The 20,000-nt window shown below is 39.1% G+C and overlaps 1 protein-coding gene across 1 annotated transcript in view; it reads right to left on the minus strand.

Annotated features, from left to right (window-relative positions):
• Nucleotides 1-6,232: 6,232 nt before the first annotated feature.
• Nucleotides 6,233-20,000, minus strand: part of LOC138050002 (prosaposin-like) — a 22,912-nt gene continuing 9,144 nt past the window's right edge. Inside the window, exons 5-13 of the mRNA XM_068896496.1 lie at nucleotides 17,830-17,889; nucleotides 17,324-17,548; nucleotides 16,729-16,791; nucleotides 14,479-14,596; nucleotides 12,154-12,260; nucleotides 9,334-9,396; nucleotides 8,582-8,659; nucleotides 7,961-8,062; nucleotides 6,233-6,675 (exon numbers count right to left, since the gene is read on the minus strand). Coding sequence (XP_068752597.1) covers nucleotides 6,640-6,675; nucleotides 7,961-8,062; nucleotides 8,582-8,659; nucleotides 9,334-9,396; nucleotides 12,154-12,260; nucleotides 14,479-14,596; nucleotides 16,729-16,791; nucleotides 17,324-17,548; nucleotides 17,830-17,889 — 852 coding nt within the window. The 3' untranslated portion in view covers nucleotides 6,233-6,639. The remainder of the gene's footprint in view (nucleotides 6,676-7,960; nucleotides 8,063-8,581; nucleotides 8,660-9,333; nucleotides 9,397-12,153; nucleotides 12,261-14,478; nucleotides 14,597-16,728; nucleotides 16,792-17,323; nucleotides 17,549-17,829; nucleotides 17,890-20,000) is intronic.

Genomic DNA, 20,000 nt, shown 5'->3' on the forward strand with positions numbered 1-20,000 from the left:
TGGAAATGGCATTTAGCATGGTTTATGCAACCGCACCTTATACTTCACGTAAAACATTAACAAAAGGTTTTCGAACACGCCTTTAATTAGATGTGCTTACAGCATCCCACCACTGCGAGCCGGGGTTCAATTCTGGCCTCGGCTAGCATGTGGGCTGAGTTTCAGTCGATCTCAACCTGACTCGGGGGTTTTTCTCCGGGTACTCCGGTTTTCCTCCCTCATCAAAATCGACTCACAGCTAATTGACATCTAGCTGTGGTGCTGTGCTCCGACATCAAACATGGACTGTATAGCGGCAGCCAGAGGTGCCTTTGTATGCTTTCATCCCGATGTCGTGAGTTGCGCCCTTCGCAATTCAGTCCTCGACTGCAAGTAAGGGTGATTAGCACTATTCCCAAATCGTCTACTACACATGCTTTGGTCAACATGATGCACAATTGGCTTCTTAACACCGATGGAAATGGTGCCACGGCAAGAGTAGTCCTACTTGACTTCCGTAAGGATTTTGACCTAATCGACCATAGTGTTCTCGTTCAAAAACTAACAACATATGATATTCCGAGGCAAGTCAAAAGCTGGATTGTCGACTTCTTGATGGATCGGAAACAAAGAGTTAAACTTGCCCAAGATTGTCACTCCGAATGGCGCTCTGTGCCATCCGGCGTCCCCCAGGAAAAAAATTAGGCCCCTGGTTATTTCTTGCTAAGATTAATGATTTGGACACCCCAGCTGACATGTGGAAATACGTGGACGACACATCTTGTTCCGAAATAGTTACAAAGGGCAGTAAGAGCAAACTCCAAGAAGGTGTGGATGACCTTTAAAGACAAGCGAGTATCGATGGGTTCCAACCGAATGAGGCCAAGTGCAAAGAACTACGAATTGGTTTCTCAAACAACAACCACGTTTTTGAACCCCTAGTCCTAAATGGCAAACCTCTTGAATTAGTCAACAGTGCCAAATTGCTAGGCATGATCATTAGCCACGATTTAAAGTGGAACATGCACACCTCTGAACTAAGTAGAAAATGTTCCTCTCGTCTCTACTTTTTGAAACAACTTAAGAGATCTGGAGTTGCGCCAAGTGAACTTGTGCTATTCTACGTGACATGCATTAGACCCGTCCTGGAATATGCAAGTCCTTTATTCCATCGTTCCCTACCAAACTACATCAGCGAAGATTTGGAACGGATCCAAAGGAGGGCACTCAGAATCATCTATCCTGACCTGTCATATAGTGTAGCACTAGAAACAGCTGGCCTACCGAAACTTCATGAGAGGAGAGAAAAGATTTCAACCGATCTGTTCGACGAGATAGTCTGTGACCCCACTCATAGACTCCACAGCCTCCTCCCCCAAAGGAAGAGTTGTAAATACGCACTGATACGCAAAAGAGATTTCACCCTCCCCAAATGCAAAACCGAGCGTTTGAAGAACAGTTTTATTTTTAGCCATGTCTATAATATGTAGATAATTTTTCTTCTTTCTTAAAGACAAAGTTGTATATATTCCGTAATTCAGCCTATGGCTGCAAGGTGTTTATAATAAAAGTATCTATCTATCTATCTATCTATCTATCTATCTATCTATCTATCTATCTATCTAGCTATCTATCTATCTACTATCTATCTATCTATCTATCTATGTATCTATCTATCTATTTATCTATCTATCTATCTATCTATCTATCAATATTTATTTATCCATATTCACAGTTACGCGAGCAAATACTCAAGACTGAAACCATGTTGAATAGTGACTTACACACCGGATGAAGTTATCTGGACTTTGAAAGACTGGGGCCAGGCAGATAAGGGATTTTAAGTGAGAAATCGCTTAAAGCTGAAAGACTTTTACATTAAACTGCAGCTTAGTTGAAAAAAAGGAAGGTGCTAGTTGTGTGTGGACAAAGACCCCACCAACATGTTAGCCTTAGAGGAAAAAGACAGGTAAAAGTGAACTATTTTGTATACCAAGGTAGTTCAATGGGTGAGCCTGGCAAGAGTGAGAAGGACTTGAAAAGAAGGAAAGCTCTTGCCACTCACTGGTGCCTTCGCAACACTTTGCGAGATTGGCGCATTCTTCATAAAGATACAGATATACAACGCGCGTGTCATCTCAGTGAGAATGTGCGGTGTAGAAACATGGTAAATGACACATACACGGGGAAAGAAGTACTTTAGATGCATTTCGCCAGCGATGACTTTAAATTATCCTCCGAGCGATATGGAAGAAGCACATATCAAATGCATCATCATCATCATCATTATCATCATATCTTTATTTATTCCCGGATCATTGTTTAGAGTGTAGATTGACGAAGCTAGTATCTCCGAGTATTCAAACTCGCAAACATGATACATCACAAAGAACCGCACCTATACTTGGCCTAAAAATGGCAGTCAGCCCTTTCCAGAATAGATTTAGTTATAGAAGGAAGGATTACGTTTTTGCAAACGTTGGCCGTCTAGCACTTACAAGTGTAACACTAAGTGCTACACGGCCAACGTTTGTGAAAACGTAATCCTTCCTTGTACTTCCATTCCCTACCATCAGTAGGGCTAACGCTCACATGGTTCATATGGGGTAGAAACTTAGCACTTCACATTACACTCTAATCAGTTAAGTCTGTTCAAATATAAGTGCTAAACGGCCAATGTTTGCAAAAACGACACCCTTCCTTGTACTTGTTCATTGTCGTGACTTTAACATCTTCAGTTCCCACGGCCTGCTCCCGTCTGACCTTCGAGTTCGAGTTTGAGTTCGAGTAGTGGTAGTGGTAGTAGTAGTAGTAGTAGTAGTAGTAGTAGTAGTAGTAGTAGTAGTAGTAGTAAGATTTGATTTAAACACGGAAAATCATCAGTTAAGCTTTACAAGATAAAAACTAAAACTACTACTACTACTACTCGAACTCGAGCTCAAACTCAAACAGAAACTCAAACTCGAACTCGAACTCGAACTCGAAGAAAAAAATACTTGATTTGTTGATGTCCCTTTGAAGCCAGAGTGGCCCCCAAGAACCATGAGAGACCAATGTCTCTCTGATCGAATTTATCGGGTACCGAATTTTAAAGCAAAGAGAAGCCTTCTGTATAATGTCATTCACAAGGCGTTTGTCGTCAAAACAGTGCGAGGCTTTTTTGACATCCCGATTGTCAAATATACCCATCAAAAATTTACCGGTAAAGTTTACGTCGAAGGCCATTGCGGGAGTTAAATTTTAAAAAATCGAAATCCCTCACAAGGCATTTTAGGTTGGTATCTTGGAAGTCCTCAGGCCAAATTTCAAGACAATCCGTTGAAATTTCATAGCCTGTCAACCCGTTTAACAAACAAACTAGGGCCCGGCCCCGTCCATACGTTTCCGTCTTCATTTGAAAACGCAACCTTTTCTTTGCGGACACGGCTTCCGTCCACGCGTATCCGATGAAAACGATCACCCAAAACGGAACTTTCAAAAACGTTCTCCAGAGTGGAACTTTTTGAAAACGCTGTTTTCGCGAGTACGTGTGGATGAACGAAAACGGTACTTTTCGACGTCACACCATCAGTTCCAATCCACTCCGCGTAATATTATTAACTTCTTCAAGATGGCGGACAGGCGCTTCACTTTGTTGTCTTTAATACTTTAACTTATTTCAATCCCAATTGCCTGTTTTCAAGAAAATTTAGCTTTCCTATTTCTTCAAGCTGACTATTCCAATCAAAGATGGTGCCAATTAATTATTTCGCGGGCTCATAATAGCGAATACTCATGCGTCAAGCATGCGCAGTCGGGTTACATTTTCAAATAGATTCATAGTATACGTGAAGACGGGCGAAAATGCGAATTTTTTTTAAAACGTTAAAAAAAGTTGCGTTTTCAAACGAATACGGCTACGTGTGGACGGGGCAAAGGTTCTTTTCGTTTCCAAAGTTTTACAAACATTTCGGGCCTTCTGATCCACCACATGTCAACACGCAAATACCGCAGATAACAACAGCCCAATGGGAACACAAATGATGTCGTGCAGTGTGCCCTGGGACAAACCGCAAAAATGTCATTTATATTGTTTCTTCTTCTCATCTTTTCAACGGCCACGCTTCTTTTTAGGTTTTGGTTTTACCCATGGACTCTGTTCTCGTTTGTCCTTTCCCACGACAAAGTCATTCCCAGGGAGTAAACCGACAATGCGTGAAAAAATTCGACGACGTTTACGACAAACGCGACTTGAAATTCAAGCTTACGGTTACCCTTTTCCTGCGGAAAACATGACCAAATTTTTTCTAATTGGCTTTTCTTGCCTTCACTGACCGAGAAAGATCCATCGAAAATACGTTTTCGTTAATAACTCGCGTTTCCTTTAACATTTTTTTAAAGAAAATGTAGTTATACAGTAGTATTGATTACTATAAGATAAGAATAAAATCGCAAAAATTTCGCCCGTGAAGGTCTACCTTAACCTTAACCTCAAGTTGATAGGCGAGTTCATACTAGGTACATAAGTAGGCCTTAAGTTTGCCTTAAGTATACTTGGAGTGTGAACGGGGGTTATTTTGGTTTAAGTACCTTACTTTGTAACCTTGGAAACGACCTATCCTCAGAGAAGCCGAAGTACGCTCTCAAGGCTAGTTTTACCGTGCTCGAATGCGTTCTTACGCACTATCAAAACACTCGAAAGCGATAATACGTCAATCAACTATACGGCGGGAAAAGCTAGTGCACGCAAACCTTCGTGGCGAAGCAAAAACATTGATCACAACGGAAGCCGACATCGTTTCTCCTCTCACCAAATTGTAATCCACAGCTTCTATAAGTGTTGCCGGTTGCAAGCTGCCATAATGCTAAACCAACCCTTTCTTCTACGCTAATCGGCGCTCGCATCTGCGTCTGTTGTTTTTGCAGATCTACTCTTACAAGGTCACAAAGGTATTCAAATGTTTTCATGAGTGACGCGAAAAAGTTCCTTCCAAAGAAAATGCAGTTCTGGATTAGCTATTAGAAGGCGAAACCAGTTCTGTGGTCGAGGCCAAACCCAAGCTCTTCTTCTCAGTTGTGGTCTTTGTTGCTGTGAAACTCCTGCCATACACATAAGCAACATCAGACGATTTCTCCGGCTAATTCTAAAGGCTTCCTCCATCAAAGCAAAGCAATACATTTGTTGAAGCCCGAAAGACCGCTGTCGCAAGAGTAGAGAAGTAAAAATCAAAATAAGACATGCTATTCGAACGTTTCGAGGGCGCACGGTGAAAGTTTGAAAGTCTTGCTATTTGCTTTGACGGGTTTTGCCGCATAGTTTGATTGACAAGCGATCCCGCAAGTAGCATACCTAACAATTTAGTATGAACGCTTATCTTTAAAAGTAAGCATCGCCCGTCTCAAGTTCACTTGAGTTTTTAAGGTACTTAAGGCCTACTTGGGCCTTAGTGTGAACTCGCCTGATATTTCACTGAAAAAAGCAAAGATCGTCTCCGTACATCTCAAAAATCAAAGGTTGTGTACAAAGCGTGTTGCTGGGATTGCAATGACTTTTACATTGGTAAAACGAAACGTCGTTTACATGACCGGAAAACGGATCATTACTGAGCCGTTTCAGGAAAGATTCACACTTTCGCTGTTGCGAATCACTCGCAATCAAAACAGGTCACAACATCAACTGGCACCATCCTGCCAAGCTGGTGATATTGTTGGCGCGAGAGGCAAAAGCAGCGCGGAGAATGGGGAGCGGCGCGGTGAAATAACTAAAATAATACAGCGCCCCTTCCCATTATCTCGTTAATTTGACTCTCGCGCCAACAAATAGGGAGCTAACGCCCGTTTCAAACGTCGAACCTTACATGTGCCGAATCTAATGTAAATGAGCGAAAACAATAGATTTTTCTCATCTGCATTAGATTTGGAACCCGGGTTTCGGCACATGCAAAATTCGACGTTTGAAACGGGCCTTACGCACGCGCGTTTTTGAGACGCGGACGGCAACCGGAAGAGGATATTTCGCTTGCCAGGACAGTGGTGTCTCCCAGATTTTTATTCTAGTCATCTCTAATGGAGAAAAGATTCTTGGCAATCTAAATGTGGTTGTGTGAAGACAATTTAAATGGGAAAACAGCTCACTTCCCTACTCGTCACGCAATCTCTCCTCCTCGAAAGATGGCTTGAAGAGTCAAAAGAATGTCTGCGTGTCGCCCAATGAGAACAGCGCCAGAAAAACCCAACTTCCGGTGTAAGAAGCAAAGAGATGACAGAAAACGCATTTTCTGATCTTTTTATGGTTCTTTATTGATTAAAATCCAAACCAAAAACGGTGCTTTTGCATAATTCTAAATTCCAGAGATACCATCAAATGTGAAAACAAAACGAACAAATTTTATGAAAAAAAACAAGAATTTCAAAAGCTTTAGTGAGCGAACGTCCAGTATTCAAAGGGTTTTGACAACACGTGCAACATCGAAGCGTTCTTAACCAAAACCGAGACATCTAGCAAAATCTGGAAATTTCGTTAAGACAACTGAAACGGACGTAAGCAGCTAACAAAACTTTTTAACGTACCCGCAGCAAAAAAGGTATCCTTTGGTATTTATGTTCAAATCTAAATTAATATTAAAAAATTGTTATCAAAACGCTGACTCGAGGCTGGCATTTTCCAATGTGATGTGGTGGCTAATGCCATACATGGTCCGCACAGTGTTTCACAGCCTGTGGAAAAAATCGACACAATTATTGCCACCATAGGATATTAAACTAAAGGCTGGTTTTCACGAGCGACGGAATCGGCATCGTAAGCGCGTATGACCAAGTGGAAACTGCCTTCCGATTCCGTTTACGATTCCATCGCTTACGATCCTGTGAAAATTAGATTGTCGGAGTCGGAAGCAGAAGCGGAAGAACAAGCCAATCACAATGCAGAGAAGTGGGCCCGGCCAAGGTGGAAATTTTGGCAACAAAGCAGAAAAAATAAAAACATCGTGGATGTAGAGCAGAATTTTCTTCTTTGGCTCCTTCTTCTCCTTATTTTGCAAGACTTATTGGTTAAGTAGTATATACGGTAGTGATTTGAGGTTTTTTTTTTCTGTCCCCGCTCCGCCACTTTGGAGGCGTCGCAGGTGCAGAAAAAAAAACCTTTCTCAAATCAGTCCCGTATATACTAATGGTTTCTTTAATCACATACCTGATTTAAACCCAAATTGTTTGGCCACCTCCTGCCAAGTATTCTTTTTCATGTTCTTATTTTTAAAAAAATAGCAAGACTTATCGCATAATACGGGGAAAGGTCTTACAGCCTCCACAACTTTCTCACCCATGCCCGCTATCGTAAGCGACGGAGTCGTAAGCGGAATCGGAAGAAATTGGAACCGTTCTGATTCTTCCGACTCCGATTTATGGCTTTCACTAGATCATAAACGCTCTTACGACTCCGACGCTAGTGAGAATCAGCCTTAACTAAGCCACATCTTCAAAATATACAAGCTTGAAGTAGCCTAGCAAGGGGTGAAAGGACAGCTGAAAGAAATCAAAGTTCTACGAAGGATTCGAACCTACAAACGCCCTTTGGATGCTCCAACCAATGAGCTGCAAGAACTAAAGACGTTTTTGACAATGTGTCCCACTGATCATGAATGCACCTCAAATGCACCTAATCGGTTGACTCAATGTTGTACCCAATTCAAACCCTTTGGGAATAAAACATTTTGTTCCAGGTATTTCCATATCATTTAAATATGAATGCTACATTATCATGCAAATACAATACACAAAGAATCTTAGTCCCGGGAGATTTGAATTGGGCACAACACTGAGTTAGCTGGTTAGGTCTATTGTCGATGAAGAACCAAAAGAAACGACTTTGCCTCCCCTCCCCAGCAGTTCTTGTGGCTTAATTGTTTAGCATCATCCGACCGGATGGATGTCGTAGGTTCGAGTCCCAATCGAACTCGGAACTGGCCTGTTGCTTTGTGTTTTCCCTAAAGGGCGGTATACTTACATTGCACATGGCAGCATTTTGCTTATTAGCACACCAGAAGGATGGACCAAAGCTGCACAAATAATTACCCTTTTTCTTCAGGGCTGAGCAGAGACCGACTTCCTACGTGAAAGGTCAAAGGTAAAAGGTACATGATTAGGTTAGAAGCAATCAATCTCTAGTTGCACTTCATATACATGCATATGTGGTAGTTTAACGTACATTTATTTCATCAATCTTTTGTGATGTAACTAATTCACCTTGGGGATGACCTCCTTAGATTCGCCTTAACTTAAGCCTGATATGTAAAGGAATGTAAATAAGTGAATTGTGTTAATGATTTAAATACCTCTAAAGCGGCCTACTTTGAAATTCAATGTTAAAAAAAAAAACATATGAAGTGTGTACACAAGTATTATCAACCTTGGTTTTGCCATTGTTGAAGTGCGGGCAAATCAACAGTGATGAACAATAAAGGATTAGCCTTTCATCATGCCCAATTTCAGCACCACAGAGGTTTTCTCATGTCCTAAGATGCATTCAGTTGTACTGCACATCCTTGAAACTGTGCTGCACAAAATACCATATCAGAAGACTTGGTCACCTAACAACTTGGTAGCAAATAAAAACAAAAATAACTACCTCACACAAGGTTTTAGGGTCAGAGGTTGCAATCAGATCCAGAACAGCTTGGCCATATTCAGAGATAAGAGCATTGCACTATGACATGGAAAAAAGAAATGTGTTAGCTATAGTATGTACTGCAATAATTATTTCAAACAAAATAAATGCTTAATACCCCTGTAAACCAGCATGATCAGGGAACACAACAGGATGACTCCACCAAAGGTAGGGAGTGATCCTCGCACTCAACTGGACAATTTAAGCAAATGTCTGTTGTAGACACCTGAAAATTTCACATAGTTTCAACAGGATTCGAACCCATGACCTCTGTGATTCCATTCCAATGCTCTTCCAACTGAGCTAGCAAGCCAGCCACAACGTGGTGGTCTGGGCAGGAGCTCCAGATTCAAGGTTTTCACAGTGTAGCAGTTGACGCTACTACCACATCACAAGTTAACTGACAATCAAAATTTAATAATTGACATTTTCATTTTAATATCCCAATGACCTTTGTGAAACATTTTAGGTCCACTACGTATGGAAGGGTAATCTCCTTCGTTAAAGCCCTGTTTATTACATATTAGTTATAGAACGTGGCAACAATTTCACAACATGATCAAAAATATGAAAAGAAAAGTAAAAAAAGGTTCAGTGAAGTTTATGAAAACAGTGTTTCGATTTGTAATAATATTAATAATTGATTGTGCAACCACAAGAAAATACTGTAACAATGCATAACCCAAAAATTAATCATTATTCACTTAAATTACCTCAGAGGCAATCTGGGAAGGCAGGTAATTACAAATTTGTTCCAGAAGAGCCAAAATCTCTTGCTGTTAAAAGAAACACCACATTCACAATCAGAGCAAGTCCTACAATGTGCAATCATCACCCAAAAGTAATCCACATAATGTAATTAATTGCATTCAGTGCAAATAGGATGAAACCAAGAAGACATTCCCATAAAACTTGAAAACCGAAATGAAACACATTAGGAATGATAACCATTAAGTCCACCTTAAAACAAAGTTGTTGACAGTTAAGTTTTCTTGTGCTAAACTAACTTTCCTTGCAAAACAGAAGAATATTTTAGAAAAAATTTAGTTTATACACTCACTAATAATAGGGATTTTATGAAACGACGATGACAACTGCAATGACCACGTCACAAAAGATATCATTGGTTACTATCGATCTCAGACCTCCGTGGACAAGGGTTTTTTTCCAGCCCACTTCACGAACCATTGATTTCAGTCTGTGGTTAAAAAATTCTGATCACGTGATAACATTTTTTGCGGCTCTGCGGTTCTTGTGACACTATTTTCTGTTGCTCTCCCCAAAGAGCCAAACGCGAAACGATGTTGACGGCGAGTAAAACCGGCTAAAGCTATTACGGGTAACCCAGGAAAAGCCTTGTCCGAGGAATTGAGAAGGTGGAAAATTTTTTTCAGGTTTTTTTCTTTTCTCGGTCGTGGGAAGAACGAGGCCACAAAAAATGTTATCACGTGATCAGAATTTTTCAACTGAAGACTGAAATCAACAGTCTGTGAAGTGGGCTAAAAAAGGCCCTGGTCTACGGACGTCTGAGATCGATAGTAAAAGAGGAAAAAATAATCGTGCTGCACGTGCTGCATGCAGTTTAGCACAAAAATTTAATGTTTGCGGTACTCTTCATCACCACGACAAGAAATCACCAAATTTGAGGTTTTGACGACAATGTGAGCATACAAAGGTCAACCTGTCATTCTCTATTATTACTCTGAAACCGCTCGTACCAATTCATTTTTAGAACACTTCACCCATATTGTACAACACCAATGAGATGCAATAATCACAAAAAAACTGACGACAGTGCAAAGTTATATTTTGAGGTGACATTTTCGTTGACATTGCCCTCCCAGAGTGTGTTAAGTCCCTAATTATCCAGACAAGGCTGTTCATATTTGCCATATGACATAAAATTTTCTGCCAGGAACTTAATCATAATTCACATAACTCTCAGCCCGCTAGACAGCCGGACCGGATCAAGATGAATGGATAAAACTAGGAACAGCAACCAAGTTCTTTTCGTTAGTTGCAGCCTGAGACAAACTAATTCCATTCTTGAAATCAACTCAGTTCCAATCAGGATGCACCATTCAGAATGGTGTGCACAAATTAAGCAAAACAGGTCTCTTTTTCTCACCAAGCACACTGTGTAAAGGGCGCAAATGAATTTTTTTTCTTGCACAGATCTCTCATTAGAACAGTGCAATTGACTGTCATGTTAACAACTGCATCGCTAAGTGGAGATTGGGTGCCCATCCTGGAGCTTCCACTATTGGCAGTCAGCTCCAAGATGGAGACTGTACCCATGGATGGCTGGCAAAACTTGACAACCCAGCCATGAGCCCCCACGCAGCAGAGATACTGATAAACAGTGGAAAGTAGAAAGGGGGGGGGGGGGTGGGGGGAACTCTAAACACTCCACACAAAATGCTCCTACTTCCTGCTGAACTGATAAATAAGTTGTAGAAGTTGTATATAACAAAACCACTGACAACAACTGATCGCAGCCACTAGTTGTTAACCTCATACAGTCAAACCTCCGGTTGCGACCACCTCTCATCAGAGCCCACTTTTCCAAAATACCAAAAGTTTCCAAGTAAAATCACTATATTTGGAACCTCTTGTAAGCGACCAGCTCTTGTAAGCGGCCGTGACCACTTTTAGAGCTAATAGTTTGAAACTGGATAATAAGGCGTTGTAACATTATCGATGATTCTTGGGTAGAGGGAAATTTCTCAATGGGAAGTACCAGATTTTTTTCTGGCAAGTGACTTCTTACATGAATAAAAAAATCAAAATTTCCCAAAAAAATGCACATACCGGTATGCTGTATTCTGTCAGCCTTAAAACAGACAACATTAAATGTCTTATAATTATAAGAAATTAGAACTGATTTTCTGGTTGACTGATCTCTAAAGAACAGTCAACAGTTAAATGGAACAACAGTATGAAAATCGAAGTACAGTATTCGGCATGGTCAGCACGTTCCCTTTCAGTCAAAGTCATATCCACAATTTGTATATATCCTATTGTATATATCCTATTTTATAGTAGTAATTGTACCTAAACAGTCTTTGTATCAGCCATTATTTATGTATAGTAGGAAGTGTAATTTGTGTACTTGTAGTAGTAGGTTATTGGTATAGATGTAATAGTGCTTGTGTAAAGTAAAATAAAATTATTTAAAAAAAAAAAAAAAAAAAAATATCCACAATTTGTGATTTTTTTTTATTTCAGCCAAGGTATTGATGTCTTGTTGTCTCCGTAAAAAAATATATTCACGTGGGAATAAATATTTTTGTGACTACTCACCATTATTGCATTGCTTTAGATGGACATTGATACATGGCATAACTCTTTGCAGTTACTATATGCTAATGAGGCAATGTTTTGACTCAATATGGTCCTCCCATAAGCAACCACCTAGGATTGACATTTTGGGTGGTCACTTACGGGAAGTTCAACTGCATAAACAAAATTGCCAGTTCAATGACGTGCAAGAAAGAAGACTGCATTGACAACAGAGATGGCTGTCTTTTTACCTCAGTGGCATTGTCAGCAAGCAAATTCTTCAAGTATGTCATAACCAAAACGCAGATTTGACATGTTTCATTACTTCCAACTTTCAAAGTCACTTGCTTTTCAAGGGCTGCAAAGTAATTAAAACATATTGCAGGTACGTGTATGGTTAACTAACTAAACTGGACAATAATACTGCCTTAGACAAGCCAAGGGCTTGGATTGCCTTGCTTATTTCTGAAATTCTCTGCTTGAAAAAGTGCAATTTGTGAGGTTTCCTTGCCCCATGTTACATGTTAATGCAACAAGGCAAATTAAACTAGAAAGGGGAATATACACTAGTGGAGGATAGAGGCTTAACGCATTGACTCCCAAGAGAGAGACTTCATAGACTGTACTCAGTATAATGCCAGACGATTTTACTCAACATTATTCTACTAAGAAAACTATCAATAAAATTATGTCCCCTTTAAAATTAGGTTTATTTTAGGAGTTAATTAAGGGGTTTAAAAGAGGTGGTCCACAGCATTCTAAGGATTCATCACATTTTCTTATTTTCTACCTTAGAGAGTCACCTACCATATTTACCCGTGTATAAGGCGACCTTTTACAGCCTCAAAATAAGCTCCAAAAATCGTCCAAAATCCTCCAAAAACGCCAAGTTCTAGCTAAATAATTGATTCAAAATTAACATACTAATGTTGTCTTGGTCATGACGAATGCAGTGGACTAAAAACTTCAAAATGAATGACAAAAGACTTCAAAATGAATGTAAACAATTCCAGTTGAAATGAGAAATGATTTGTCCAAATCTAAATGTTGAAGATACTAACTAGCACAAAATATGAAATAGACAATGGAAATTTTTGTTTACCAAAGGCGGAAAGCTCAAAAAGGCATTTATGTTTCTTCAAATAAAACACGGTCATTCAACTGCTTAGTAACCTGGCACAACACCTCACATTTGCCTTTGTTTGCGTGCAAGCATCGTCACTTGCTTTGCCTGCATTAATGCTGGTTGGTAATGATTGTTTTTTATTCTGGCTGATTTAAATGATTTGCAAACTTCGTAGTGTTTGGTTTATGAGTTTTTTGTTTTGTTTGTTATGTGAGATATTATAAATCAAGGACCAATTAAACCTTGCACGTTTTGCATTGTTTTTGAAGTCATTTTCAAAGATTGACTCCTGCTTCTGTGATGTTGTACTTATCCTCTAAAGCCATTTATCTTTGAGCAACAAAACAGGTTGAGGTTTACATGTTCGGTTTGCTGAACCACAAAACTATTAAGCGATTGAGGCCCTGATTTTTTTGTGTATCCACAGTTCCAGAAATCGAAGAATACAAGATTAGTATCCCATGAACATTTAACAAAGAAATTAAGGAATTGCCTTTTTGCAATCAAAAATGGGGGGTCGACTTATACATGGGATTGAGTTATGTGCAGGTAAATACGGTAACTTTCTTGACCCAAGGAACAGAGAATTGTTAATGGTCACCATGGTTACAGAACAAGTTCTTGGTTGGTGCAACAGTGCTTAATTTAAAACAAATAGCCTGATTTCGATATATTAAAATTCAGCCCTAAAATGAGGCTCTGGGGAATAAACGCATACAAGTCCTTACATTCATTCCCCAGAGCCTTGAGATGATGCCTTTGTTCAAGACTGAGCTATTGGTCTACCGTGTAGCACTTTTATTTCAGCGCGGTTTAATTCTTGTGGAGTTTGCTGATGGTACTTGATCCGTAAGAATAAATTCCAGTAGAAAGAAACACCAGCAAATTAAAAACCGTAAAAATTTACTCCCATTTATATAATTAAAAATTGCTTTTAATCCACTTGTGTTACTACGTATCATACAGTGGGGTAAAAAAGATTATTTATTTTGATATTTGCATTTTGCTACAAGCAGAATGAAACGATAAAAGGTTAAGTCAATACTTTTCCAGTCTCTGAGGCACAAGAAACAAACTCAAAGCAGTCAATCAAAAGGTCACGTTAAACTTGTTCGAATGGGTCATCCCAAGGGACACCATTTTCCCACTCGTTCTCGGTGGTAAAGGGGTTTTCACCAGAAAAAGTAATAAAAGTTGAAAATAGTCGGGCTGCTTGAAAAGAAAACTGCAAAAATTAGTTCCTGAAAACCTCAAAACTCGCCAATCCACAAAATAAAAGTCCCACAAAAATTACATGCCACACGGTATTGCTTCAGCAGAACATTGTAATTTAGACCAGAAGATACTGTTAAGAGTGATGTTATGACAAAGTTCTGGTGCACTTAATGCCAGACACTTAAGCACAGAGCCCTTCACAACTATTGTGTACGTATCCTGTTTATCTTCAAACCTTTGCGATGTTCTTTCGACGCACAAAGTCCCAGAGTTGTGCAGACAATTGATGGATCGAGTTCCGCAATAAGGATCTGGACGATGGCGGGTTCATATTGTTGCACAAATTCATTACACTATCAAAAATAAAAGGGGCATTAGTACAGTACCACACTAATCTTGACCCTATCTTGTCCTTGATGGCATCCTTGAGTCAAGAATTATTCATGATTCTTTAAAATTAAAAGTATTGAGTCTTTCAATGACTGCATCATGAAAAAAACATGTCTTTAAACTGTAGAATGAAACATTTTGAGGTTGAAGTTGTGAGTGCTTCTTTTACATTGGCAAAAGCGAAAAGAAAGCCTGAAATTTTCAGGCTTAAGCCCAATCTTGACCCCTTGGAGTTCCCGAATGCTGGATTTTTTAAATTTTATTTGAGGTCCAGCGCTTCGAGTTTTGAAAGGAAACCTCTGGGTTTCAGCTTGCTTGGTGCGTGATTTGAAACCTGTACGATGGGAATTTGTTTGTGAGTTTCAGCTTGATTGGTATGTGATTTGAAACCTGTAAGATGGGAATTTGTTAGTGAAAATCGGCTTGGTGCTGGAGCGATCCGAAATTGAGCTTTCCACCCTTGTCTTTCTATTGGTACGCAGAGGTGAACGTCGAACACAAACCCTTCATTTTTCTCTGTAATTTTAATTTTTTAACAAGCGCTCTACGACATGTAATTCTACTAAGTTGTAGAAGGACACGGCCGAATTCTACTCGTGACAATCAGTCATCATTGACACTGGATTTATCCTAATGCAGTGAAAAAATAATGATGCTTATCAACGTTTGTAAACATTTTCTGAATGTTTTGAAATGATTTTTCAATGGTATGGAACGTTTTCTATTTCCGTTGGGGAACATTGCAAACGTTTCAGAATGCATTGAGAATGTTTTTGATTGCATTTCAACGTTTCCAAATGCGTTGCGCTGAAAAACGGCTCAACACAATTTTCATTAAGCCTGGTTTTCCCAAAGAGGGTCACATTTAACAAACTTCCTCAAGTAAACTGAAATACTTGTGTCATTGCATGTTGCAAGAGCTGATAACCACTGCAAACATGACAGTAACTTTGAGGAAACATCCTATTGATCTGAATTTCAGCTTTTTAGTCAGAAAGGAAGAAAAATCAGTTTTTAGGCCTTGAAAATGGGGGGTCAACTTGTACACAAGTTCAACTTATATCTATCTTTAAATCAATAGTTACAATAAGGGGAATCCAGTCTGAATGGAGTCCTGAGAATTGTTTAAAGTAAGTTAACTCTCTCTGCACAAAGGAGTTCCCCAATGACAAGTAAAATCATCAGTTCTGGTGTTAAACAGAGTACGTAAATCTGTAACTAGCAATTTTAGGAGGCAAAGGATTACTAACCGGGGCCGGTTCCTAGAAGGAGGAATAAATTATACAAGATATAACAGTTATTCCAGGGATAAATCTGAGTCATGCAAGCCTAGATGGCGAGTCAACATGCGAATGACACTGTTCTTGAAAGCTAACCATTTTAAAATGGGTGCTTAGACTTAATAACAGTTTATCAGCACTATTTGAAATGGGTGCTTAGACTTAAATTCAAAATTTGCATGGCTCGCATGACTTGCTGGCTTGCAGACTGTCCAGCCCCACTGCGTCCCGGGTTTGCATGACTGTCTTGAATTCTCTCCACTTCCCTCGTGTTTAGATGAGGCTATGGAAACACTGAAAACGTCCTCTATTGCTTAAGTAATGATCTAATGTACAGTCTGAGAACAAGGTAGTTTTGATCTAAAGTAGTCTTGAAAAAACAGAGAAATAGATTCCTTCCCTTGTTGCCAAAATTTCTTAAGGATTTTGTTCAAGTCATTTTCCTCAGCCCATCAAACCTCCCCTACATAATTTCACATTCATTAAAATACCATTCAGGCTTTATAAGAAAGCTAAAATCAAAGGATGAATAAGGATAATAATAATAATAATAATAATAATAATAATAATAATAATAATAATAATAATAATAATAATAATAATAATAATAATAATAATAATAATAAATAAATATGATTCTTGCTGTTTGTTTAACAAATGAAATCTGAATTAAGGAATAATAAGATCCTTCAAAAATTCTAAGGAATCCAATAATCATCATTCCAGAACAGATACTTCAAAACACAAGGAGCACACTTTAAAAAAAATCACATACATGCGTGTAAAAATTATTTATTTTTATTAGGATACCGTACATCATTTCGCACTGTCTCTGGCAGGATACTGCACACCTCCTCTAGAGCATCCTCAATTTCTTGCTGTGTAAAAAAAAAAAGAAGTAAAATTTCAGCTTCTAGTCACCCCCCTTCCCCTAGAAAATAGCATGCACAGCGAATGGACAAACACCAGTGGATAAAAATCCACTCCCAAGAAAGCTGAAAGCTTGATGTCTTCATAATATGGGCAGTATTTGCTTTACTTATTACCCGTTTCAGAGATATGCAACTTCTGAACATCAAATTCCAATCAACGGTGTTGTTGTTTGCTGTGAACAATCACTATAGGAGAATAGGCAAGACACTGGCACCCATGAAGTTTGGTAGAGTTTGGCAAAAATTTGTAAGGTTCTCATGCGTCGGTTGCAGTCATCCAAGCTTTGCATTTCACCATATTTTTTGCAAGGCAATTTAGAAATCTGCTAGTGTGACCAGGCCCTAAGGTTAGCATTCATTAAGGCTTTGGGTCATTTCTTACAGTATGCATTTTATACTGACCAATTATTGACGAAAAGCATTTTATGTTTTATCAGTTTCAAGTAACTGATGTTCTTCTGCTTAATCTTATTCTCACCTGTGTTGCATTTTCCTTGAGGATAGTTTTGAGTTCACCCATGACATATTCACACAAAATACATTGAGGAGAAGCTCTGTAAGGCTTGGACTTGAAAATGGCTGGTTTTGAAGCCACAGAATGTGGTCTTAAAGGCAGTGGCTTGAAGATGAGCTTGGCAGCAACTGTTTCTTTTGCTTTGGATGTGCACAGTCCCAATGCAGTGCATACTTGCTGGGGATCATCCTTTAAAAAGCAAAATATTTGCTTAACTTAATCAGCCATGGTCAAAATAAGCGAACGGGCAAGTTAAAATTTTCAAATCTTTTCCTATACAAGCAAATTGAGAGGATGCAGCAACAGAAAAAGTGTGGGCAGCATTAAGCACTACACGTGTGATCGGCGTATTCCTGTTTCGGTGAAGATATATTTAATATACATTACCTTGAAATTGTGTAACAAAATTGTGTAATTTCAACTTGTGCTCAGAGTAGCAACTAAACTGCCAACTGAAAAATAATACTTACCATTATTTTCTCAAGGTTGGTCATGATCAAAGGTTCATACTTATCCACAAGAGCTTTGCACTGTAAAGAAAAACAGGAAACTCAATAATAAAAATAATAATAATAATAATAATAATAATAATTTTTCCATGTTCTGCAAGTTTGAAAGGGACTGGTTCCTTAAAATAACTATTTTAATGCACAGAACATTATTTTATACCTATTTTTGGAGGTGATGTGATTTTCATAATTCTGCAGCATCTCATCTTCAAGCCCCAACAGCCACCTGCGTTTTGGCCTCCATCAACCAAACAAAATCAATTGATCGAAAGCGATGGAATATGCACAAATCTTTTTACTGAAAAACCTTTAAAAGGATGACTTAATGGTATTCGAGCTATGAACTAAACAAAAAGTTCAATGGCGGAGTTGATCTTCCTGGCTATGTTTGGAAATTTGATGATTGAGTTTGGTTCTTAGCACTTGAAGGTGAGATTCCGCAGAATTATGAAAATCACAGTAAAAAGGATGGGAGAACTACTAAAGTGTTTGCGTTGTAAATTGCAGAGATGTACCCAGAGTGCGTCATTGAGTCCTGGGACGCACTCATTTTCCTTTTGGACGAATGTTGATGGAAATTACGAACGCAAGGAAAAACATGAGAACAGCGTATTTCACAAGGAAATTGCACATTCCCATTTCTCGCAATGGAGAAATGATCAAGTTCCTTAAATTTCGAGGTAAGATGTTATTTTCGGATTTTTGTAGTCAAAGGATTTCATTTTGTAAACCATTATGTCCAGCTTGAGGAGTCAAGTTTTGAATTTCCACGGGTTGAGTGACATGATCTGAGCTGTTTTTACGCGAGACAATCGGCGACACTTTCCATCTACCGCTAATGATTGGCGTAGTACCAAATCAAAGTTGAGTATAAAGAAAATCAAAATGCGGGCGAACAGAAATGGATAATTCTAAACCACGGTGTCAATCGCATATTCATTGAGTTTTGGCAGTCAGCTAGGACTGTTCCCGATAGGGAGGTAAAACGAATTAGTAATGACAGGTAGAGTGGCCGGTAGACTGTCCTTTAGCACTCTGGCAGATACTCTGTTGTGCCCAGGTGCTTTGTTTGAAAATTGTCAACGGAGTGAAAAACTGGGTTCTTCTCAACAAACTTTTAGCCATACTACAAAAGAAGTGCAACAGGAAACTACTTCCCAGGGGAAGGGTACCACATTTATTGCAAGAAGCAGTGAAAGAACAAGAGATAGAAGGCACATTTGAGCGACCATACCTTAGGGAGAATTTAGGGAACCCAAAGAAGAGAATCTTAGATGAAGAATTCACAACTCGTTTTTATAAACGTAGTAGTTCAACCGCTCCAAGCATACCCCACCGGTCAGTTCCAGCTTCCTCTGGATTTTTGTCAGAAGTTGAAGAAAACAATTTTAGACTGGCAGTGCACCTGCAGGACAAACTTAACAACAAAGATTTTATGGAAACTGATTTTGTGCCTTTCTCTCATGCAAATGACAATAAATTACCAGTAGGCATGTATGTACTTGGACACGGATGGGATTGTTGTTGTTTGAGAATGAACCGCAAAGAGATCCGAAAAAAGAAGCAGCTAATGCCCTTGTTGAACTTTAAACCAGAAACAAGAAATAGATTATTGATATTTCGTATTTACTGGTAAGCCTACTTTCGATTGTATATTGTAGTATGCCATAGTTAATATTTTGAGTGTTGATGCAAACATTGGCTCCGTCAGCAAATTTCATTCACTCATTAAACAAAATATTTAGAACTTATTGATATCTACGAAAGATTGCAATTAACCCATTGACAACCAAGGGGTTCCCCATTGACGAGTAAAATCGTCTGGCGTTAGACAGAGTAAAATACTAAGTCTGGCCGGTTTCGGCCGGTTTGGACGTCAAAGGGTTAAGCCATTTCTGTAATGCTTCCCCACCAGCAAAATGGTGAGTAGGGCAGTTATCCATCACAACTGTGTCTTCAACTTTAAGCGCTGGTCTTCCAGTTTCCATATTTGCCGCCTTTCCCGCTTCACCAAAAAAACGAAGAAATCGAATAGTATCCGATGCACCAGGCACAGTATGTACAGTGCCGCTCAAAGATGTGAATTTCTGTTATAAATGAAATTGGCCTTTCTCTCTTCAAAGTTTCGATCA

This window comes from Montipora capricornis, chromosome 5 (genome assembly GCF_036669925.1).
Source record: "Montipora capricornis isolate CH-2021 chromosome 5, ASM3666992v2, whole genome shotgun sequence".
In the NCBI taxonomy this organism is placed as follows: Eukaryota; Metazoa; Cnidaria; class Anthozoa; order Scleractinia; family Acroporidae; genus Montipora; species Montipora capricornis.